General features: G+C 42.0%; 1 protein-coding gene across 3 annotated transcripts in view; it reads left to right on the plus strand.

The window, feature by feature from the left end:
* prkar1b (protein kinase, cAMP-dependent, regulatory, type I, beta) overlaps positions 1 to 26005 on the plus strand; it is a 284119-nt gene that overhangs the window by 183563 nt on the left and 74551 nt on the right. For all 3 annotated transcript variants that reach the window (XR_005463401.1, XM_038819659.1, XM_038819660.1), the window contains exons 7-9: positions 4628 to 4786; positions 10949 to 11009; positions 18535 to 18656. Coding sequence is in view for 2 of the 3 variants with exons in the window: in XM_038819659.1 (XP_038675587.1) it covers positions 4628 to 4786; positions 10949 to 11009; positions 18535 to 18656 (342 nt within the window). In the remaining variant the exon portion in view is untranslated. The remainder of the gene's footprint in view (positions 1 to 4627; positions 4787 to 10948; positions 11010 to 18534; positions 18657 to 26005) is intronic.

Consider the following 26005-nt stretch of genomic DNA (forward strand, 5'->3'; position numbering starts at 1 on the left):
ATCATCAGTAAAGTGGTGGAAGGTGTCATAAACAGTGCTATCAAGCAGTACTTGCTTAGCAATAACCTATTCATTGACGCTGAGTTTGGGCTCTGACAGGACCACCCAGCTCCTGACCTCTTAACAGCCTTTGTTCAAACATGGATATGCAATAACTAAACTCCAAATGTGAGGTGAGACTGACTGCCCTTGATATCAGGCTGCGTTTGACCAAGTGTGGCATCAAGGAACCCTAGTAAAACTGAGTCAGTGGGAATAGGGGGAAAACTCTCTGCTGGTTGGAGTCATACCTAGTACAAAGCAAGTTGCTTGTGGTTGTTGGTGGTCAATCATCTCTGGTCCAGGAGTTCCTCAGGTTAATGTCTGAAATCCAACCATCTTCAGCTGCTTCATTAATGACCCTCCTTCCATCACAAGGTCAGAAGTGGGGATGTTAGCTGATAACTTCACAGTGCTCAGTATTGTTTGTGACTCCTCAGATACTGAAGCAGTCCATATCCAAATGCAGCACGACCTGGACAATATCCAGGCTTGGGCTGATAAGTGGAAAGTAATATTTGCACCACACAAGTGTCAGGCAATGACCATCTCCAACAAGAGAGAATCTAACCATCGCCACTTGACATTCAATGGCATTACCATCGCTGAATCCCCCACTATCAACATCTTGAGAGGGGGGGGGGGGGGGGAGAGAGAGAGAGAGAGAGAGAGAGAGATTACTATTGACCAGAAACTTAACTGGACTAGCTGTATAAATGCTACAGCTACAAAGAGCAGATGAAAGGTTAGGAATCTCGTGGTGAATAACTCACCTCCAGACTCCCCAAAGCTTGTTCACAATCTACAAGGCAAAAGCCAGGAATATGATGGAATACTCTCCATTTGCCTGGATGAGTGAAATGAAATGAAAACAGCTCCAACATTCAAGAAGCTTGACACCATCCAGGGCAAAGCCGCCTGCTTGATTAGCACCCATCCGTAAACAATCACTCCCTCCACCACCGATGTACAGTAGCAGAAGTGTGTTCCATCTACAAGATGCACTTCAGGAACTCACTAAAGCTTCTTAGACAGCACCTTCCAAACCCACAACTCCTACCATCTAGAAGGACATGGGCGGCAGACATGTGGGAATACTGCCACCTGGAGGATTACCTTACAAACCACTCACCATCTTGACTTGGTCATCTTGATATTGATATTGCCATTGTAATATTGCTGTTTCCTTATTTTCACCAGGTGAAAATCCTGGAACTCCTTCCCTAACAGCACTGTGGGTGTGCCTACATCACATGGACTGCAGTGGTTCAAGAAGGCAGCTCTCCACCACCTTCTCAAGGGCCATTAGGGATGGGCAATTATTCTACATCCCTTGAATGAATAAAAATAAACTTTTCTAAAACATAAAAATCCTTCATGTTTTCCTGTTGCCTACCCTTTCGGGTCAAATCCCTTGTTTGCTTATGAAATCTTTAATTTGTATAAGCCCCTTATTCCCAACAAAATTTAATAGTTGAAAAGCCAAATCCCAATCTATCTCCCAATGCAAATTTCTAAACCCAACCAATTTATTTAAAAACCCACTTCACATGACCTCTTATTACAATACATGCATTTAGTACCTTTACCCCTTTTATCTCTTGATATGTCAGACAAGTTGGCTCTATTGACATTTCCCCAGCTTAATTAAACCACACACACATTGTAAGTGTTCTTCCTATTTATTTTCTTTGTTCCAATTTCTTTTACTTTCTTATTTTTGGTTCATGGACCCATAATCAGAATGTGCCTTTAAGCAGAAGAGTATTTGCCAGGGCAGTGTGTTCCGAGGTCTGGTATTTTGGAGAGGAGAAATCAGACTAGTCTGCGGTAAGTAAATCCTGGGTACTGTTTTTTTGAGGAGGACGGTTCGATTGGCTAACTGGCAACTGGTGGGTTAGCCAGGCACAAGTGTTCTGCTGGACAACAGTCAGAGATTGGTTCCTTCCAGTGTTTTTTTTCCGAAAGAACATTCCAGAAGCCTCTAGACCTTCAAAGGAAGAAGAGCTGTGTTTTCTCCCTCTCTCTGCTGCCAGTTGCCTGTTATTTACGTGAGTCTACAGTGAAGATCTGTACAAGCTGAAGGAAAACAAAGTACCCACCTGAAGGCCTCACCTTGAGGAAAAAACTGAATGGAAGACATCCATCCGATGTAGTTTTGTAACCTATTACAACTGTCCCCAAAGGAAGGAGTCCACATCGGATTGCAGGATAAATAGGAGGTTTATTTAAGTTTGTTTCAGAGACTTTCATACAAGCCACTCCTTCGGGTGAGTACCGGTAGGTTCTGAGCCGGCTAGCTTAATACCAGAAGTCCTCGAAAGCTCCGACCCTTTCAGCGGAGGAGCACATATTCTATGAAGGCTTCTGGGAAAACCAGATTCCCGACTCTGTAGGCTTTTGTCGGACCCAGGATATGACAGGCCAAAGCCCATAGAAACCATTGAGAAGAGCAGGAGAAAAATTGAAATAAATTGAGTAATAGTGTTTAGGTGGCACTAAACCTTTGGTTTGAAAGGTAGGTGGTGGATTGACGGAAGAAGGTGAAACTTAGGACCACTTGTGCATTCCATAAGACCATAAGACGTAGGAACAAAAGTAGGCTCCTCTATCTTTGAACTTAGGCCATTTGGTCCACCGAGTCTACACCACCATTCAATGAGGTCATAATTGATCTGACTTGCACACTTTTTCAGAAGTGCTCTCTATAAGTGAAATGAAAAATGAAAATCGCTTATTGTCACGAGTAGGCTTCAATGAAGTTACTGTGAAAAGCCCCTAGTCGCCACATTCCAGCGCCTGTTCGGGAAGGCTGTTACGGGAATCGAACCGTGCTGCTGACCTACCTTGGTCTGCTTTCAAAGCCAGCGATTTAGCCCAGTGTGCTAAACAGCAAGCAGAATGGAAAAACTCACTTTTTTTTCTTGTGCACAACCCAAGGCCAATTTTAGTCTCCAGCCTTTAACAGAACTGAGGTCAGTGAAATCAGTGCTGACCATGAATTGAAACTAGGGTCTTTCTAACTTCTATTGCTCAGTATGACAAGGGTAGTGCATTTATTTACTGAACTACTGAGGCATGATTCATAATTTTCCGCTTCCAGTTCAGCAGTGGTATATAAATAAAATTATGACCCTTTGTATTTGGGAACAAAGTTGTCATGATGTTGCAGGCCACCTGCTAGGAATTGAATAATTTCTGCAGAAGCAAGTATAGTTCTCTTAAAGTACTTGGTGCCTTTAGTCTATGTAGTTGATTAAACTGAGGACAGCCAGGTAGCTAGCAGTGACACAAACTCTTTTATAATTGATATTGTTGCTCTGTAGAGAGAGAGAGAAATCTATATTTTAAATTGTCTGTACGACTGCAACACTTGTGTATCTAATTTAAAAATCAAACAGTAGTTTGTCCAAGAGAAGGTTTATTTCTGAAAACTGCTTGTGGAAAATGAGGATATTTTCTCTCAAGTCGTACACATTTGTGTTTGATTAATGCCTCTGATCTCAAGATCCCCTTTAGGAACGCACATTCTAATATATATGCTAGCACTGTAATCAAAGTGCAAGACTAGCAGCTATATTAAATTAAACCTCCACTCACGCTTAAAGCAGTATATCCATTCTCTTCCTTCTCCTGTCACCAGGCTGAAATTGAATCTAGATTGAATAATGTATCTGTATATTGAGGCTAACGTTTCTAAACATTTGGAGTAATAACCTGTAAAACATTTTCTCCCAAAGTGACTTACTTCAGGAAAGAAATTTTTGATGAGTGTTTTGTAAATTAATGCTTCACACTTAAAATGAGATATCCCATCAAGTAATTTGCTACGTGCACACATTCTGAAAATCATGTGAAACAAAACATTTTGATAAAAAGGCATATTGGGGCTAATATGTATCTTGATTTTCATTTATAAAGTTGCTTATGTTCATGCTTTACATACAAAGGTTTTGGAGTAATGTCTTTTGCATTATTACAGTTGTAAGTTGTGCACATGAAGATATGCTATGGAATTTCTTGAGGCCCTGGTACACTAATGAGACCTTGGGAAAATTTGGGTGCCATCAGAAATCTCAGGTAGCTGCCTGAGATTTTCTAACTTGTGAGCATGGGCCTGACAGTGGTAACGGGCTCAAAACATTGTATACATAATATTTATGATGTGGTAAGTAATTATAAGAGCATTGTATTTCTCCTAATTCCCGTCTGCATTTTACATATTGATTACTACATTTTACTTAGAAATGAAATTAAATAGGGTCAGTTCTATAGACTTTGATAATTTGATTTTAAAATAATTTAGGTAGTTCTGCTTGTTGATTCTGCACATGTTAAACACTACACAAAATAATGAATTCAAAAAACATAGAAGCTTGACATTTAAAGAGCTCATAGTATCCTTGTGTACCCAGGCTTGAAATTGTACCCACAAAGTAGGATGTTTCATCGTAGTGTTTTACAAAGAAACCCGTTGGTATATTGTTCATTTGTCACAGAAAAGAATATTGCGAATATAGTTGACTTGAAAGAGAAGAAAAGAAGAAACCGAGGTCTCCAGATTGACATATGTTGTTCTTTTGCATAGGTCTATGTAAATGGAGAATGGGCTACAAATATTGGAGAAGGAGGCAGTTTTGGAGAGCTTGCTCTGATCTATGGCACACCAAGAGCAGCAACTGTCAAGGCCAAGACAGACCTCAAGCTGTGGGGAATTGACAGGGACAGCTACAGGCGCATTCTAATGGTTTGTCTTAAATTACATTGTCACTCTCCATTTTGCTACAGTTTCAGGGATCAGTTGATTTTTTTACAAAAGTCCTTTCAGTCTGAAACTGAAGGTTAAAAAGTTATTGTGAATAAACCATTTGAACATTTTCGTTGGCGAATTCCTGAAACGTGTAAATCTTTAATCGTTTGAGAATTTTGCATGACTGGAATATTTTGGATTTGTTTTATGTGTTCATTTACCAACAGTCCAACAACTAATCTTCTAATTGCATTCATCATTATTCAAACAAAATTATTTGTGCACATAAAAACAGTAAGGTATAACTTGTACCTAATTAGTTAATACAAATGGAAAATATAATGCCTGAATTGTACTGTGGACATCATGAATAAAAAGTATCTCTTTATAAAAAGTTGAACTGACAGCTAATTAATTTCCAATTAATTTGCTTGTTTTCAATCTAAAAATGATCTTTTGAAACATCTATTGTGAAATTTTCTATTGTTAAAAATAGAAGTGAGACCCTAAATTAAGCATAAACTCTGAAATAAATTACAACTGAGCTTTGTACCATGAAAGATTATTTATTATTGCATTCTTGGGCTAAACTCTTGCCGTGTAGATTTTCACTTTTGTATAACCATTTCCTTACACCAGACCATGTGTTTTTTCTTATTCATTTATGGGATGTGGGTGGCGCTCATTAGGCCAGCATTTATTGCCCATCCCTAGTTGCCGTTCAGAAATTGGTGGTGAGTTGCCTTGAACCGCTGCAGTCCCTGAAGTGTATGTGTGTTATGGGAAGGTAACAAAACAAAATATATTACTACTTGATGAAATAAAAGAGTACTGAAGCCCATTGCCATAGACCTTCTCAATACTGAGGATGGTCATCATTGTTAACGTTCAGAGAATGGCTTGTAATTCTGGCAAAGTATTGGAGCTATTGATTTCTAATATTAATGGTAAAAATTTGATTATTTTCAATGATACTTTCTCCCTTGATAATTTGATGACAGGTTGCTGGTGCACTAGTTTTCCATGCTAGTTAATGGTCATATGCTGATTTGTGCTTGGAAGATTTTAACGGGTAAAATCTGAACCCAAGTTCAAAGGAATCTGACAAAGGTTGGCACAAAGGGAGAGAGGGAGAAAAACTGCTGAGCAAGAACTTTTAGCTCTATTTTACTTTCTAAAAGAAAATTACAGAAAGGCAGTTGAGAGGATTTGGCATAAGTTAACTTTTTCTACCTCTCAGTTAATTAAATCTATTCAAGTGAAGAGAGAAAATAGTTCCTTCAGTAATAGCATCAGATGTCAAATGTGAATAATTTTCAGCCCAAAACATTTGCAAAGTAATGTTGAAGCAGGGCACACAGTAAAATATTTTACTTTCTAATTCTGTGGACTTTAATCCAGAGTTGAAAACTTGGGCCAGATCTTCTGGCTGTTCACATTAGCAGGATCTTCCAGTCTCACTGGCGGTGCAGGTTTCCTGGCGGCCTGGGTGGATTCAATGGCAAATCTCATTGACAGAAGATCCTTCCCTCAGCCAATGGTGGGCTCTCTCCATGGCCCAGGAACACGCCGTAGGGAGGCCACAGAGAGTATAAAAATAAACGTCAGACTCAGTTACTAACCTTTTCTTAGATGTTATTGAATTGCATTACGCATTATCTGACATTCAATTTTGTTAAGCATGAGATTTATATGTTCCCTCCACAATTCATTTGATCCACTCTTTAAAAAGCATAATAAAATTTGATGGATAATACACCAGGACGTGATTTTTTTTTCCTCTATTATTTCACAAAAAAGAAACCCTGTGGAATTAAAAAGTATCAGTTACTCTTGCAGTAATGGATAGTATTCTCAAAAATGTAAATGCCATCATTATAGGGATAACTTTCTATCTTTGCACTGTTGACAGGGGAATATTGGAACTTGGGGCGCACACTATGGCTGATATGCAGCTGTTCATTTAAGTGTACCAAAATTCATGATATGCCCTCTTGGGAATTCCCCATCAAGAGTGAAAAGTTTGACATTATCCTTTACATCTTAAATCCAAACTTATTTTCAAACTTTTAAATCAGAAGTTCTTAAATAAAAAAAAATTTTGCTTTAATGTCCTAATAGTATGGCGACCACTTCTAATGTCATGTTAAAGTTAAGCACAAACCTGTTTGTATCTCTAGAATTGCCACTTTGCAGAACTAAATTATATAAACATTGCTCATTTATAACGGTAATTATTCTAAAATTACCTGTGCCACTATGATGGATCAAATTGAACATTGATGCATGACACCAGGAACTGGTGGCTGCTACAATTTTAAAATGCCTTTAACATAAAAACCAGCCAAATGTAATGCACTGCAAGGGTATGTGTATGGAAAACTGACGGCAAGCTTGGAAAAGAGAATGTAGAGAACAGGATGCAATAGAAATCTTGGTGAAAGCGATGGGTTTTGAAGTGAGTGAGAGAGGTTAGAGGTTTAAGGAAAGAATTGTAGATATTGTGCTCAAGTGGCAGAAAGATTTGCACAGTGCCAAAAGTGAGGGATAGAGGTAGGTGGGAGAAAGGAGAAAGGAGTATGGATTTGGGGGATATAGGAATTTGCAGAGAAGGATTGGAAGAAGCCATGCAGGGAATTAAAGACACCAGCAAAACTTTTACATTCATGTAAAATAAAAGCAAAGCACTGCGGATGCTGGAAATCTGACACAAAATAAAGTGCTGGAAAAGTTTGGCAGCATCTGTGGTGAGAGAAACAGTTACTGTTTTCAGTCCATTATGATTCTTCTTCAGAATTTTAAATATGTGGGGATTTGGGGAACCAATGTGATTGTAGGGTGGAGGATGGAAAACCAGCGAGGAAAGTTTTGGAGTAATTGCGCCAGGAGATAATTAAGTCTTGTAATGTTACTGAAGTGGAAGTATGTGATGTTTGTGATCGATAGGGTTTGGAATTTTGAACTTCTGGCTGCACAGGTCACCAAGATGGTGAGAAGTCTGCTTCAACCTGAGATAATCGCTGGGCATAGGTGAAATTAGTGTGAGGTAGTGGAATTTGTGATGAGAGTCAAGATGGTGAATTTAGTCTTCCCAGCATTCAGTTGGAGGAAATGGAATCACCCCAAACTGGATGACAGACGAGCAGTCTTCACTTGGAGGCAGTTAAGGTGTTGATGGAGGTGCTGTTGGTATAGAGATAAATGCTGTCACACACAAATTTGATCTTTTTTGTGAAAAATATTTTTGTTCTCCATTTTCACATTTTCTTCAGAATTTACCCCCCACCAACAAACAGTAAACGGTAACGAATGCAATGTCAATCCCCCAACCAACAACAACGATCCCATCCTCCCACCACCCCCCCAAATAACGGCCCACCTGGCAATATAAGCATCAAATAAAACTAAACCACCCAAGGAGGAAAAAAGGAATCAGGAATCGCCTCTGGTCACCGTTGACACATATAGTCCACACCCCCTAATATTCAATGCCATCCAATCCCCGAAAGAGTACCGTGAATGGCACCCATGAATTGTACCCCCCTCCCAGACTCCTCCCCTCCACTTCCTCTTGTAAACTCCTCCCCCCAACCTTGGTTCCTTCCCCCAACTTTTCACCACGGCTAGACTCACCGAAACCTGTTCTACCAGGCTTCGATGGCTGCAGCCCCTCCCCCCACCTCACTCCCGTTCACTGGCCGGCTTAAACCGGCCAGCGTGGAGGCCCCCGCCTGGGTCTCCTTTCGCCTTGCCTGGTCCCGGGAAAACCAAGAAATCCCCTTCAGCACACAACCCCAGCATACACACCCAAGACCCAAAGAACCATCATTGCAAATGAAAGTCCCAACTCGTCCCTTGTCCAAATATACAATGTTGACTCATTTAGTACATTCACCAACACGCAGTGAAAAAATAGAGTTACATGAGGCTACATCGGTACACGGCCCGCTCTCAGTCCCATTTCTTCCACCCCTTCGGGCAGACCCACGATCCTCAGATTCTGCCACCTGGATCTGTTTTCCAGGTCTTTCATTTTGGCTCGCAGACCCTTGTTGGTCTCTGTCACCTTCCGCAACTCTTTCCCCATCAAGGTGAGTTGATCACTGTGCTGCGATAATGCCTATTCCACTTCCTTCAGTGTCTCACCTTGTTCCCACACCTCTGCCGCTGTGCTTGATACCGCCGCCCTCACCGGGGCAGTCGCCTCCTCCACCAGCACTTTCAATACCACTCCATCTCCTTCTTCATCGCTTCCATGTGCTTTGTGAACTGTTTTTCAAGTTCCACAACCATCACTTTGGTCATTTCTTCTGCTGTGAGCAATGCGGCCTCCGCTTTCCTTGCAGTTCCTGCGCTGACTTTTCCACTCACTAGTGGACTTTAATTAACCCCCTTTTTCACGGTCGTTTTTTTCCCAAGCTTGGACATTTCTTCTCCCTGTGCCTTCTTACAGCTTTTTCAGCCTCCATTGCCCCTGGGACCGAGCGTTAAAACCCCAAAATTTCTATTCCCGAGCGGCAGCCCTACAGTGTGTGGCTGCCTCTCGCCCGCCATCACCGGAAGTGCATTTGATCTTTAACTTAAACAAATTCCCGATCTTGGTTGTTAGCTGCCCTCTGAATTAAAGAATTGGAATAAGAATTGTTTCTAGACCATTTCCATCTACTTCCTGGTTAGGCTCAGGATGTCATTGGTCGAAGCATTGGGGGGAAGGGTGACTTGCATTTGGGAGCTAAATGGTGTGTAGCCTAAAGACTAAGGAAATTATACACCATACAACAATTACATGCCATTTTCTTATTCTACCATTTACAATGAATTCTGTACATGTTGCATGTACTAAAATGCAATAGCATTTATTCGCTTTTCCTTGAAACTCTAAATATGCAATTAAAAATGTAGTTAAATACTGAAACTGCACTTGCTGTATGCTTTTTCACAATGACAAACAAATAAAACCAGAGCAATATTTACAGTCCTCCCTTTAAGGTTTTGGAGATTTTCTTGTTGTATAAATTATATATGACACCGCATTTAATTTATTAAAAGTAGTTCAGTTTGCTTGCACATCGTTTTCTTTTGCCATATAATTTTGGATCAAAATAATCTTCCGCCATGTTTTTGTAGTGTCTCCTCTCCCACCCTCCCCCAGGCAGAGAACAGTACTGAAACCTTAATAATAACCACGTTTACACACAAGAGTATGGAGAATAACTTTAGGGTATTTAGGTTCAAAGGATGAGTATAACCTGTCAGGTCTCATAAAATTTTAAATGTCAGTGCTGTGACCCTTTGGTATACTCTTTTAGCTTTAAAAACATCCCCTGATGACATGCCATGCTTTATGCAGTTAGTACGTAAAGGTGGCTTAGAATAAGTGAACCTTGTAGAATCATACATATCTATTGTTAAGGGAAGATTTGCTGACCTGTGTGAATGAGTGTAATTGTTCAAATATGCAATTAAAGGTTAGCAGGGCTGCTGGTTTATGATGACTAGTAAGTCAAATTCTGTTTTTATCACATGGAATTCCAGGTGTTTTGGGGATTGTATTCTCTGATTCCTCCTGTTTTATAATTTATATACCTTTTTCTGTTCCTTATAATCAGGACCAATCATCAGAGCACTAAATAAACCAAATTCAGCTTTATCCTTTAGAATTCTGAGCGATTTCACTGCTTAGGGAGGAGCTTCCATTTTGATATTTAGTCCTTTTCTCCATGAGAACCATAAACCCGTGATTTTGAAGAAGGGCAACATGAGTTTAATTAATTCTTGATTAATAATCTGAAGTGTGTACATCTTGTATCCTTTGCACACAAAGGAGTACAAATTTCTTTTGTATAGATAGAAACGAACGTGAAATAAATTGGCTGACTTTTCTGGTTATGGTATTTGAATTAACTCAATTATAAAGTAGTATTAGAACACATTGGATAAGGCTAAATTGGGTGCACATTTATCCAGAAAAATCAGTCATTTTCCTTGTCATGTTTGGAATACATATTGGCATGTCTTCCCTTTTTGACAAAGTTCTTGCACAAGGCCTATGAGCTAGATAACAGACAGATAGGCTTCAACTGCTCAACGGAATGTAAGTACCAGTTGCTGAAACAAATCAAATCCACTAACTTTCATATTTTCTTTTTTTTTGATCAGGGTAGCACACTGAGAAAGCGGAAGATGTATGAGGAATTCCTGAGCAAGGTCTCCATTTTGGGTCAGTTGTCAACTGTGTTAATACTGTTACTGCCACCCATATAGTTTGTGTGGTATCAGTCTTTGTTCATACCTAAGCATTTTACTCTCGGGCCAAAAAATACTATCCTGTGGCTGACCTCAAGGAGCCCCTGCAGCACACGTACAAAGAATGTGAAGTGGTTGACATTTGGGACCTTTTCACACACTGACTACCATCAGTGGAATTCTGTGTCTGAGCTTTATCCTGCAAGAGTCCAAAATACTGCTGTTTAATACAAATAGATATACTTGCACTGATTTCATATGTGACAAACTAGAAAGAAGGATGTTGTAATAAATTAGTCCATTACATCAACTGAAATATTGAGTTACAGTCTGATTAAAAGATGAGAATTTATTCCCCAGGAGTATGATCTCACCCTCTTGTGTGTCTTCTTGGACTAACACCACAGAGTTAAGTGGTTGGCATTCTTTATTTTAATGCTTTTATAGTTCATCAGGCATTCTTAGAGATCCATTCAACTCCTTGCTTAAGGTTTTGTTTTTCTGATTATTTGGATTACTATGAAATTTGGTCACGCTTTTGTCCTTCAGTAATAAATAAAACAAAAGTGTAACTGAGGGGAAAAGGTAATTGCCACAAAACATTGATTCTTCAACAATGTAATAACACTGTAGCATCTAAGGTCCAGAGAATGTAAGAACGAATTATAATTGACAAATGCATCTTCAAATTGGCATTAAGTGATTATTATTTGTTTTCATTTTCATTGGATTTGCCTACTTTCTGACCAACGTTCTGTAATTTTTGAAAACTGAAATATATTATTCAGGTGTCTATTTTGCTAACATACTTTTTTCAAAATTTTATAAAGCATATTTATTAAGTTAGAAGAAAAAAACACAAGACATAAATGACCATAATGTACTACAACACTTAATGAAAGCGATGGCTGTAGACACACTGAATTACATGAAGTTACGGTACCTTGGTTCCCGACTACCTACATTCCCTGAACTCTGAGATGCCCCTTTGCTCCCAAACAGCATCCAATATTGTATAAATTTATTCGCTAAATTCAGCAGATGATTAACAAGTTATTTGGCCACGTTTGGGAAAACCGGTTTCAGTGAAGGAAAATCTGCTCGGTTCGAGTTTTGGGCCTTAAGCAGCAATAACTTGTTTTCGGGAGACTTTCTGCAGTTATTGTGCCATGAATATATAATTATTTCCCATTTATGTTATTCGCCCTGTATATCCAGCTTTTAACACATACGTGTAAATGTCATTTTTTCTCCACTTTGGAGTTACCTCTTCTCTACCTCATTGTTTTTCTCAAGTCAGATAGGTAAACATTTGCTTTTTTTTTTCCACTGATATGCTAATTCGCATTTCTAAATCTCTTCAGACAGCTGCCCTTATCAACTCCCTGTTTTATTTTATTTTATCCCAATTTCATTTTTTAGTCATAATTTTCATCCAATTCTTAACACAATCCCTCATTTTTACAAATTAAACATTGTAATTTGAAAGACAATTTCATTTCGCAACCATTTCTTATCAGTTCTATCTTATCGAAAATTGCTAAGATTCTTTTAAGAATGCATTAGTATAAAGTATACCCCAACTTATTTACAAACCAGGTTCCCAATAATGTCCCTTGCGCTCATGACAAGGCAGAAGCAATGATGTTTCCTCTCCCAGCCACATGAGTGATTTTCAAACAAAAAGATTATAGTAAAAAAACTTCATATAAATAACCGGGTGTTCCAATTTCAAAATCTCGCAAGAAACTTTTACTGAAACATGGTTACAAGGAAATCAAAACAGGGAGCTTAATATTCAAGGAAATTGGACCTTTCAGAAGGACAGGGGGTATAAAAAGGTGGTGGGGTAGCACTGTTAATAATAGAGGAAATGAGGACAGTTGTGAGAGATGATCTCGGCGCAGATGATGTCAAGTCTATTTGGGTGGAGGTAAAAAAAAAGCAAGGGAAAGAAGATGTTGGTAGGAGTAGCATATAGAACCCCAAACAGTAGCCATACTGTAGGAAAGGGTATAAATTAACAAATAATAGGAGCATGTAAAAAGAATAGAGCAGTAAGTACGGGTGACTTTAATCTTCATGTTGATTGGGTTAATCAAGTTGGAAAGGGTAACTACAACAACAGATTCATCGAGTGCATTAGGGATAGTTTCCTGGAACAATAGTAATAATCACTTATTGTCACAAGTAGGCTTCAATGAAGTTACTGTGAAAAGCCCCTAGTCGCCACATTCCGGTGCCTGTCAGGGAGAATTGAACCCACGCTGCTCGCCTTGTTCTGCATTACAAGCCAGCTGTTTATGTCATGGAGCCAACGTATCTACGTAATGAGTCAGGTATAATAAATTACCTCAGTGTATAAGTTCCCCTAGGAAGTAATGATCATATGGTATAATTTTGAGAATGAGAAATGTGGGTTGGATTTAAATAAAGGGAATTGCAGTGGAATGAAGATAGAATTAACTAAAGTAGACTTGGCAGATAGATTAGCAGGAAAGACAATAAACAAGCAGTGGCAGACATTTAAGGAGGTGATTCCCAGTAAGGGGGAAAGATAAATTAAGGAGGGTATTAAATTGAAAGAAAAAGTATTTAAGAAGGCAAAAGTCAGTGATAGCCCTGAAGACTTGGATAAATCCAGCAAAGGAGGACTAAAAAGATAATAAAGAGAGAGAAGATAAGCTATGAGGGCAAGCTAGCGAGGAATATAAAAACTGACAGTAAGAGCTGCTTTAAATATATAAAAAAGAAGAGAGAGGTCAAGGTGAATATAGGCCCCTTAGAAAATGAATTGGGAGAGATAGTTATGGGGAACAAGGAAATGGCAGAGGATATTTTGAATCAGTCTTTATGGTTTAAGATAAGTCGAACATCCTATTTATTTTTTACATTTTCTTTCCAATTAAGGGGCAATTTAACATGGCCAATCCATGTATCCTGCACATCTTTGTGATGTTGGGGGTGAAACCCACGCAGACACATGGAGAATGTGGAACATCCCACTAATACTGAAGAATACAGGGGAGAGTTAAATATCATCACCAACACTAGAAAAGTAATATTAGACAAACTAATGGAGCTAAAGGCTGAGAAGGCCCCTGGCCCTGATGGCTTGCATCTTAGGATCCTAAAAGAAGTAACTACAGAGATAGTGGACGGTTTGGTTGTAACTTTCCAAAAATCCTTGGATCCTGAAGAAGTACAGGAGGATTGGAAAATTTCCAATGTGGCACCTCTATTCAAAAAAGGAGGGAGGGACTTCCGGTGGCAGCCATGGAGTGAGTGGTCGCATATTTGGTAGCTACCGCTCGTGGTGGTCTTTTCGTGGCCGTTACCCTGGTGTGTAGCAGGAATTTTGTAGGGAAAATGTATTGTAGCAGTGAGAGCAGAAGTGATTGACCCCCTAGGTTATGGAGCGGTGGACCAGAACTGCCCGCAAAAAAGGGAGGGAAAAAGCGGTTAACTATAGTCCGATTAGCCTAACATCTAATGTTGAAATCAATTTTAAGAAAGTAATAGCACATTTGGAAAATAATAATCTAATCAAGCAGTGTCAGCTGACTTCATGAAGGGGAAATCGTGGGTGACTAATTTATTCGAGTTTTTCGAGGAAATCTCAACCATAGTGGTTAGAGGGCAATCAGTAGATGTATTGGACGGGATTCTCCGCCCCGTCGGCAGGGGGATTCTCCGTCCCGCCAGCTGGCCAACGGGATTTCCCATTGTGGGCAGCCCCACCTGGTCAGAAACTCCCTGGGCGTGGGTGCGCTGCTGAAATAATGGAGAATCCAGTCCATTGTATTTGGATTTCCAGAAGGTGGAAATGTATCTCACACAAGGTTAAGTGAGGTAGTATCTTGGCATGGATAGAAAATTGGCTGATTGGCAGGAAAGGGCGAGTGTGGATGGAGGTTCTTTTTCAGGTTGGCGACCAGAAACCAGTGAGGTTCCACAGGGATCATTGCTGGGTCCTCAACTGTTTACAATATACAAGAATGACTTGGAGGAGGGAACCAAATGTGTTATTGCCAAATTTACAGGTGACAAAAAAATAGGTGGAAAGGCAAGGTTGGAGAAGGATACAAAAAGATTTTGATAGGATAAGTGGGAAAAAAGTTAGCAATTGGAGAATAATGTGGGAAAATGTGAAGTTTGTTTTGGAAGGGAGAACAAAAGAATAAAGTATTATTTAAATGGAGAGAAAAAATGCAGAAAGTTTCAACACAAAGTGACTTGGGGGTACTTGTGCATGAATCACAGAAAGCTAGCACACGGGTGCAGCAAGTAATCAGGAAGGCTAATGGAATGTTGGTCCTTATTTCAACAGAGTTGAGTACAAGAGTAGGAATGTCTTGCTGCAACTGTACAAGGTAATGGTGAGACCATGGGCGAAATTCTCCCCTACCCGGCAGGGCGGGGGATCCCGGCGTAGCGGAGTGGCGCCAACCACTTCGGCGTCAGGCCTCCCCAAATGTGCGGAATTCTCCGCACCTATAGGGAGGCCTGACGCCGGAGTGGTTGGCGCCACTCCGCTACGCTGGGACCTCCCGCAGGCCTAGCCCCCAAAGGTGCGGAATTCTCCGCACCTTTAGTGGCTAGGCCCGCGCCGGGGTGGTTCCCTCTCCGCCGACTGGTGCCAACGTCCTTTCGCCAGTCGGCCCCCCGGGGGGGGGCCTTTCGCCCCCCCCCCCCGGGGTCCGATCGCCCTGCGCCCCCCCCCCCCCCCCCAAGGACCCCGGGGGCCTGCTCGCGCCGCCAATCCCGCTGGCACAGAGGTGGTTTCAACCACGTCGGCGGGAGAGGCCTGACAGCGGCGGGACGTAGGCCCATCGCAGGCCGGAGAATCGCCGCAACGGTGTGTGATTCCCACCCCCGCCGATTCCCGGGTGGCGGAGAATTCCGGCCACGGCGGGGACGGGATTTACGCCGGTCCTGGGTGATTTCCCCAACCCTGCGGGGGATCGGAGAATTCCGCCCCATATCTGGAGTAATGTGAGCAGTTTTGGTCCCCTCATTTAAGGAAAGATATTTCATTGGAGGCTATTCAGAGAAGGTTCATTAGGATGATCCCTGGTAGATCCCCACTATGGAGTGATTGTCTTATGAGCAACGGTTAAACAGGTTGGGACTCTATTCATTGAAATTTAGAAGAATGAGAGGTGATCTCATTGAAACATATAGGATTCTTAAGGGGCTTGACAGGGTAAATGCTGAGACCACTTTCCCCCTCAAGGGAGAGTCTAGGACCAAAGGACATAGTCGCAGAATAAAGGGGAGCCCATTTAAGACAGATGAGGAGGAATTGCTTCCGTCAGGGTTGTGAGTCTTTGGAACCCCTTGCTACAGAGAACTGTCGGGGCAGACTCCTTGTCTATATTTAAGACTAAGATAGATAGATCCTTTTTTTAAAAATTTAAAGTGCCCACTTTTTTTGCCAATTAAGGAGCAATTTAGCGCAATCAATCCATCTACCCTACACATCTTTGGGTTGTGGGGTGTGACCCACGCAGAGACGGAGAGAATGTGCAAACTCCACACGACAGTGACTCAGGGCCGAGATTGAACCCAGGTCCTCGGTGCCGTGAGGCAGCAGTGCTAATGAGGTAGATAGATTCTTGATCAGTAAGGGAATCAAGGGTTACGGGAAAAGGGCAGGAAAGTGGACGTGACGAATGTCAGAACTGCCATGAGCTTATTGAATGGTGAAGCAGGCTTGAGGGGCCGAATGGCCTATTTTCCTATTTCTTATGGTCTTATACAAAATCCTTAAACACATTAGCCACCTGCTGTTCACTCTGCTTCTGTACAATTTGTGCACACATTTTCACTCCTTCATTTATTTATATTGTTTGTTATTCTCTGTACACAAACCCTCCCAGTTTCTCTTGTTCTCCAGTCTCTGATTTACTATTTTCTTTCTTAAGACTTATAACTCCAACCGGCTTTCCATTTAACAACCAGCATAGTTATTTGGTGTGGCGCAGTTTATTACAATGAAAGCCTCGAACTACCCTCATATCACTCATTCCCTCAGCATCGTCCTTTTGACTTTGAGGTGAAGCCTCCTTGGAATTTTCAACCACCAACTCTCTTGCTTGACTGTTTTTTCTCGTACTGTTCCATTTTCTATCTTCCTCCGATTTAAAAGTGTGTTAAAAGAAAAAATGAACCAGTTCCTAGTCTTCAGAAACAACTGCCGATCATTATCTTGTACTTCAAATAAATTTCTCATCATTGCGGTTTGGCTAACATGCCTGTAATTGCTTGGTCTATCCCTTTCTCCATTTTTAAACAATAATACAACGTTAACTGACCTCTTGCACCATATCTGGAGCCAGGGAAGATTGGAAAATATGGTCAGAGCCTGCTCCTTTCTCTTGAAACACATTTCATCTGGGTGCAAAGATTTGTCCACTGTCGTGATGTTAAATTCTTCAATACTTCCTGTCTAGCTATGTTAATTTCATCCAATGTTTCATGCCCCTCCCTCCTGATTGTAATGTCTGATTTCCCCCTCTCTTTTGTGAAAAAAGACATAAAGGGCATGATTTTCCACGCAAACCACCGCTTGTTCTGCTGTCCGCCATTGGCCAGCAGTGGAATGTTCTGGTCCTGCCGTTGTCAATGGAATTTCCCATTGAATACACCCCTCGCCGCCGATGGAGAGCTGCACTGTTAGCGGGACCAGAAGATCCTGCCAGTGTGAATGGCCGGTAAATTCCGGCCATAATATTCTCCAAGAGTTATACAAATGTTCTCTGCCTCCCCACCCAGTTTTTGCTTGCATAATTTCCTTTTAAATGTTGTCCCTCTACATTTTCTGCAGTGTTGATTCCTCAGCATTTAACATAAGCTTCATCTTTTTTTACATGTATCCTCTCTTTTTAGGCTTCAGTAGTGAATTTCCCTTTCAGTAAGTGCTTACCCATTAAGCACAGATGAAAGAAATTTGCATTTACATAATGCTGTATCACGCCTCTCTAATGTTCTAAACTACTACTCATACCTTGAATTACATGCTTTGAAGTAGGATGATTGTTGTTATGTCGGCAAAAACTATAATTGAAGAAAATTGAACATTTGTTTTTATAAATTTAGATTACCCAATCCTTTTTTTTCCCAATTAAGGGGCAATTTAGCATGGCCAATCCACCTACCCTGCACATCTTTGGGTTGTGGGGTGAGACCTATGCAGACACAGGGAGAATGTGCAAACTCCACACGGACAGTGACCCTGAGCCAGGATCAAACCCGGGTCCTCGGCGCCATGAGGTAGCAGTGTGCCACCATGCCGCCTGAAAATTGAACATATAACAATTCTTTAAATTCAGCCTATTGAACGTGATATGTAGTTCTCCTATCCTCTCCCACCCACACAACCTACCCTTTATCCAAAACAGTAAAATGACAAAAACGTGCAGTGAATGAACATAAGAAATATATCTACAAGATACATTAACCACAGTAAATAATGAGGGGTTTTTTGCACTTTGTAGAATCATTGGACAAATGGGAGCGTTTGACAGTAGCTGATGCTCTGGAACCTGTCCAGTTTGAAGATGGGGAGAAAATTGTGGTCCAGGGTGAACCAGGCGATGACTTCTTCATTATCACAGAGGTAATATTTTAGGATGAGCTGCACAAAACTTGTTGCTTCAACAGCTACCGAGTTGAAAAGGAATTGTATGTCCTGTAGCTAATGTCAGTTAATTCTGAAGCTGTCAAAGCAAAGTATTTTAACAAGAACAGTTCCTATCCTATTTTCCTGAAACATTCTTTATATTTACTATTTCTGTCTAAAGCGAAGCACTTTAATTTGAATTTGATAGTCTAAACGTCTTATTTTTTTAAAAATCTCATTGAGCAACTTACAAAGTCATCTATTTAATTTCATTGCTTTCTACATGCATACATTGCCATGCAACGTGCATGTTTCTTAGTCTTACGTTACTATGGCAATGAGGAGGCTGATTTCAAATTAGTTTTGCAAACTTGAGACTTTATTCGTTAGAATTGAAATGGTTAAAGGGTGAACAGATGGAGGTCTTGAAGATTATGAAGTGTAATAAGATGAAAGTGAGGGCAGCAAGATGGTCATGAGCAGGCACACATTTATAAACATCAGTAAAGAAATGTAAGGAATGGCAAAACAATTGTTTACAGAGGATGGTATGAAAGTAGAATTTTCAACTGCAAACTGTGGAATCTGAATCCACAGATTCTTGGATCTTGGATCTCAAGACAGAGAATATTCTCCTGCAAGGAAATAATCAAAATAGGAATTATTCCCAAAAGACTAGTTGGTTAATACTGATTTAAAGGATGTCTACTTTCATGCTGTGTTGAAATTACTAATGCTCTGACTGGTGTCCAGTTACTAGTGGTGTGCCACAAGGATCTGTTTTGGGGCCGTTGCTGTTTGTCATTTTTATAACTGACCTGGAGGAGGGCGTAGAAGGATGGGTGAGTAAATTTGCAGATGACGCTAAAGTCGGTGGAGTTGTGGACAGTGCAGAAGGATGTTACAAGTTACAGAGGGATATAGATAAGCTGCAGAGCTGGGCTGACAGGTGGCAAATGGAGTTTAATGCAGAAAAGTGTGAGGTGATTCATTTTGGAAGGAATAACAGAAAGGCAGAGTACTGGGCTAATGGTAAGATTCTTGGTAGTGTGGACGAGCAGAGAGATCTCGGTGTCCATGTCCATAGATCCCTGAAAGTTGCCACCCAGGTTGAGAGGGTTGTTAAGAAGGCGTACGGTGTGTTAGCTTTTATTGGTAGAGGAATTGAATTTCGGAGCCATGAGGTCATGTTGCAGTTGTACAAAACTCTGGTGCGGCCGCATTTGGAGTATTGTGTGCAGTTCTGGTCGCCACATTATAGGAAGGATGTGGAAGCATTGGAAAGGGTACAGAGGAGATTTAAAAGAATGTTGCCTGGTATGGAGGGAAGATCATATGAGGAAAGGCTGAAGGACTTTAGGCTGTTTTCGTTAGAGAGAAGAAGGTTAAGAGGGGACTTAATTGAGGCATACAAGATAATCAGAGGATTAGATAGGGTGGACAGTGAGAGCCTTTTTCCTCGGATGGTGATGTCCAGCACGAGGGGACATAGCTTTAAATTGAGGGGAGATAGATATAGGACAGATGTCAGAGGTAGGTTCTTTACTCAGAGAGTAGTAAGGGCGTGGAATGCCCTGCCTGCAACAGTAGTGGACTCGCCAACACTAAACGCATTCAAATGGTCATTGGATAGGCATATGGACGATAAGGGAATAGTGTAGAGGGACTTTAGAGGGGTTTCACAGGACGGCGCAACATCGTGGGCTGAAGGGCCTGTACTGCGCTGTAATGTTCTATGTTCTATGTACTTGGGCTAGCAAGGCAAGGTGGAAATTGCAGATGTAAATTTTATTTTGGCAATGTGGTTCTGTTTCATGGATAATCATAATTTTTTGCAGAATGCCACATTGTGCCACTTGTTGTACAAAATGATTGATTAGTCATCAGATCATTCCAGTTCAATTTACTCCAGCAGTGATTGTTAATGTCCCAGCCAATGAATCTGTGGCTCAGTGTAAAAGTGTTAAGATGTAAATGTTCTCCAGTTAGGTTAACTCTTAACTTGCACCTCCTCAATGAACAGTGATGACAAATACCTTTTCCTAAGGATAGGAGCAACTGCCATGTAAACAAGCTTGAGATTGCAGAAATATGTCTATCTCTATTTCAATATATTTTTCTAACCCTTGTGGCATATTTCAAATGCCAAACATTCACCTAAACCAGTGGACCAACAGTTGAATATGTCATTCGAAGAATCATGGCATGGTAATCCAGCATTTCATCAGCACTGTCTAAATAACTGGGTACAAATCATGGATTGGAGTATGAATCCACAAACATTTAATTCAGCAGTGAAATCCACTGTGCCAAGTTGACACTTGGAATGGGAATCCTGTCAGATCTCCTGAGGCCAGACGAAATGTTGCTTTATTAATAGAATCATTGGGTTCACTGTAATCATTGTTGAGACCTTTTGTGCCTTTCATTCTTCTGTACATTTCCTTTATTTCATTCAGCCATGGGGTGTGGTTGGCGCTCACAAGTCAAGCACTTCAGTGCCCATCTTTAAATGACCTTGGGTAGACTGTGGTGAGCTGCCTTGGACAGCTGCAGTCTATTGTGTGAAGGTATTCTCAAAAAAAAATGTTTCTTGAAGTTTTACATAATAAACTGAAAAAATACCAAGGAGAATGGAGGAGTGCAAGAAATTACAAGCAAATATAAAACAAAAAACACACAGAACATAGAACATTACAGCGCAGTACGGGCCCTTCGGCCCTCGATGTTGCGCCAACCTGTGAAACCATCTGAAGCCTATCTGACCTACACTATTCCATTTTCATCCATATGTCTATCCAGTGACCACTTAAATGCCCTTAAAGTTGGCGAGTCTACTACTGTTGCAGGCAGGGTGTTCCACACCCCTACTACTCTCTGAGTAAAGAAACTGCCTCTGACATCTGTCCTATATCTACCACCCCTCAATTTAAAGCTATGTCCCCTCGTTTTGGTCATCACCATCCGAAGAAAAAGACTCTCACTGTTAAAGACTCTCCACCCTATCTAACCCTCTGACTATCTTATATGTCTCTATTAAGTCACCTCTCAGCCTTCTCCTCTCTAATGAAAACAACCTCAAGTCCCTGAGCCTTTCCTCGTAAGACCTTCCCTCCATACCAGGCAACATCCTAGTAAATCTCCTCTGAACCCTTTCTAAAGCTTCCACATCCCATAATGTGGTGACCAGAACTGCACGCAGTACTCCAGGAGTGGTCGCACCAGAGTTATGTACAGCTGCAGCATGACCTTGTGGCTCCGAAACACAATCCCCCTACTGATAAAGGCTAGCATACCATATGCCTTCTTAACAGCCCTATTAACCTGGGTGGCAACTTTCAGGGATTTATGTACCTGGATGCCGAGATCTCTCTGTTCATCTACACTACCAAGAATCTTGCCATTAGCCCAGTACTCTGCATTCCTGTTACTCCTTACAAAGTGAACCACCTCACACTTTTCCGCATTAAACTCCATCTGCCACCTCAGCCCAGCTCTGCAGTTTATCTATGTCCCTCTGTATCCTATAACATCCTTCAGCACTATCCACAACTCCACCGACCTTCGTGTCATCTGCAAATTTACTAACCCATCCTTCTACACCCTCTTCCAGGTCATTTATAAAAATGACAAACAGCAGTGGCCCCAAAACAGATCCTTGCGGTACACTACTAGTAACTGAACTCCAGGATGAACATTTGCCATCAACCACCACCCTCTGTCTTCTTTCAGCTAGCCAATTACTGATCCAAACCGCTAAATCACCTTCAATCCCATACTTCCTTATTTTCTGCAATAGCCTACCGTGGGGAACCTTATCAAACGCCTTACTGAAATCCATATACACCACATCAACCGCTTTACCCTCATCCACCTGTTTGGTCACCTTGTCAAAAAACTCAATAAGATTTGTGAGGCATGACCTACCCTTCACAAAACCGTGTTGACTATCGCTAATCAACTTGTTCTTTTCAAGATGATTATAAACCCTATCTCTTATAACCTTTTCCAACATTTTACCCACAACCGAAATAAGGCTCACAGGTCTATAATTACCAGGGTTGTCTCTACTCCCCTTCTTGATCAAGGGGACAACATTTGCTATCCTCCAGTCTTCCGGCACTATTCCTGTCGACAAAGACGACATAAAGATCAAGGACAAAGGCTCTGCAATCTCCTCCCTGGCTTCCCAGAGAATCCTAGGATAAATCCCATCTGGCCCAGGGGACTTATCTATTTTGACATTTTCTAAAATTGCTAACACCTCCTCCTTGTGAACCTCGATTCCATCTAGCCTGGTCGATTGAACCCGAGTATTCTCCTCGACAACATTGTCTTTCTCCAGTGTAAACACTGACGAAAAATATCCATTTAACGCTTCCCCTATCTCCTCTGATTCCACACACAACTTTCCACTACTATTCTTGATTGGCCCTAATCTTACTCTAGTCATTCTTTTGTTCCTGATATACCTATAGAAAGCCTTAGGGTTTTCCCTGATCCTATCCGCCAACGACTTTTCGTGTCCTCTCCTCGCTCTTCTTAACTCTCCCTTTAGGTCCTTCCTGGCTAACTTGTAACTCTCAAGTGCCCTAACTGAGCCTTCATGTCTCATCCTAACATAAGCCTTCTTCTTCCTCTTGACAAGTGCTTCAACTTCCTTAGTAAACCACGGTTCCCTTGCTCGACAACTTCCTCCCTGCCTGACAGGTACATACTTATCAAGGACACGCAATAGCTGTTCCTTGAAAAAGCTCCACATTTCGATTGTACCCATCCCCTGCAGTTTCCTTCCCCATCCTATACATCCTAAATCTTGCCGAATAGCATCATAATTGCCTTTCCCCCAGCTATAATTCTTGCCTTGCAGTATATACCTATCCCTGTCCATTGCTAAAGTAAACATAACCGAATTGTGATCACTATCACCAAAGTGCTCACCTACATCTAAATCTAACACCTGGCCGGGTTCATTACCCAGTACCAAATCCAATGTGGCCTCGCCCTTGTTGGCCTGTCTACATACTGTGTCAGAAAACCCTCCTGCACACACTGCACAAAAACTGACCCATCTATAGTACTCGAACTATAGTATTTCCAGTCAATATTTGGAAAGTTAAAGTCCCCCATAACAACTACCCTTCTCGCTCCTGTCGAGAATCATCTTTGCAATCCTTTCCTCTACATCTCTGGAACTATTCGGAGGTCTATAGACAACTCCCAACAGGGTGACCTCTCCTCTCCTGTTCCTAACCTCGGCCCATACTACCTCAGTAGACGGGTCCTCAAACATCCTTTCTACCGCCGTAATACTTTCCTTGATTAACAATGCCACACCCCCCCTCTTTTACCATCTTCTCTGTTCTTACAGAAACATCTAAATCCTGGAACCTGCAACAACCATTCCTGTCCCTGCTCTACCCATGTCTCCGAAATCGCCACAACATCGAGATCCCAGGTACCAACCCATGCTGCAAGCTCACCCACCTTATTCCGGATGCTCCTGGCGTTGAAGTAGACACACTTCAAACCAGCGTCTTGCTTGCTGGTGCCCTCTTTCGAACTTTTAACCCTATCCCTGACCTCACTACTCTCAACATCCTATACACTGGGACTACAATTTAGGTTCCCATCCCCCTGCTGAATTAGTTTAAACCCCCCCGAAGAGCACTAGCAAATCTCCCCCCCAGGATATTGGTACCCCTCTGGTTCAGGTGAAGAACATCCTGTTTGTAGAGGTCCACCTACCCCAGAATGAGCCCCAATTATCCAGAAAAAAAAATCCCTCCCTCCTGCACCATCCCTGTAGCCACGTGTTCAACTCCTCTCTCTCCTTATTTCTCACTTCGCTAGCACGTGGCACAGGTAACAACCCAGAGATAACAACTCTGTTTGTTCTAGCTCTCAGCTTCCACCCTAGCTCCCTGAATTTCTGTCTCAAATCCCCATCTCTCTTCCTACCTATGTCGTTGGTACCTATGTGGACCACGACTTGGGGCTGCTCCCCCTCCCCCTTAAGGATCCCAAAAACACGATCAGAGACATCACGAACCCTGGCACCTGGGAGGCAACACACCAACCGTGAGTCTCTTTCGTTCCCACAGAACCTCCTGTCTGTTCCTCTAACTATGGAGTCCCCAATGACAAGTGCTCTGCTCCTCTTCTCCCTTCCCTTCTGAGCAACAGGGACAGACTCTGTGCCAGAGACCTGTGCCCCATTGCTTACCCCTGGTAAGTCGTCCCCCGCAACAATATCCAAAACGGTATACTTGTTATAAAGGGGAACGACCACTGGGGATCCCTGCACTGCCTGCCGGTTCCGTCTCCCTCCCCTGACGGTAACCCATCTACCGTCTTCTTTTACCTGAGGTGTGACTACCTCCCTATAACTCCTCTCAATACCCCCTCCGCCTCCCGAATGATCCGAAGTTCATCCAGCTCCAGCTCCAGGTCCCTAACGTGGTTCTCGAGGAGCTGGAGTTGGGTGCACTTCCCGCAGATATAGTCAGCAGGGACACTCGAGGTGACCCTTTCCTCCCACATTCTGCAGGAAGAACATTCAACTGCCCTAGCCTCCATTCCCACTGAACTAACTTCCCAACTACTGTTGATGGTCGGCAGGCTCCTGTTCCGAGTGCAACTCCAAAGGAGGGGGAGGGAATGGAGGCAGGAACTCGGTCCGAGTGTCGGGGCCTCTCTCACCTCATTTACCCCCGGAAGGGGGGGGGGGGCTCGAACTGCCTCTGAGGAGGAAACAAAAAGCCGACTCTTTCCCTCTCTCTCGCTCCGCCCCTTAACTTAAACATTATACCGAAGCTCCCTCACAGCTGACAATGCCTAGATCCTTAAAAAAGGGAAATAAATGGTTCCATCTCAGGTAAAACCTCTCCACTTGACCCCCTAATGGTGAATTTGTTTTTCACCAAGTATAGGAATCACAATAAGTCGCCCAACCAGGCAGTGGCATTGGGTGGAGTGGGAGATCCCCAACTGATCAATATTTGCCTCCAGGCTATCGTGATGCAAAGGTGACAACATCTGCCTCTACTCCAGAGTGAAACGCCGGTGAATCCAAAATCCTAAATATGGCTACTGGTGGACATGGGTTTAAATCTACCCAGATTATCTCCGGCATAGTACGAAAAAAGGAAGCCCAGAAGCTGGCGAATTTGGAGGAGGCCCAAAACATATACGTACGGTTAGCTGGGGCAAGCGAACAGCGATCACATCTATCCTCAGCATTTGGAAAAGACCTGCTCACCCTTGCCTTGGTCAAGTCCGCCCTGTGTAATACCTTGAGCTGAATTAGGCTCAACCGGTCACATGATGACGTGGCGCTTACCCTG

Source organism: Scyliorhinus canicula, chromosome 15 (assembly GCF_902713615.1).
Source record: "Scyliorhinus canicula chromosome 15, sScyCan1.1, whole genome shotgun sequence".
Taxonomy (NCBI): domain Eukaryota; kingdom Metazoa; phylum Chordata; class Chondrichthyes; order Carcharhiniformes; family Scyliorhinidae; genus Scyliorhinus; species Scyliorhinus canicula.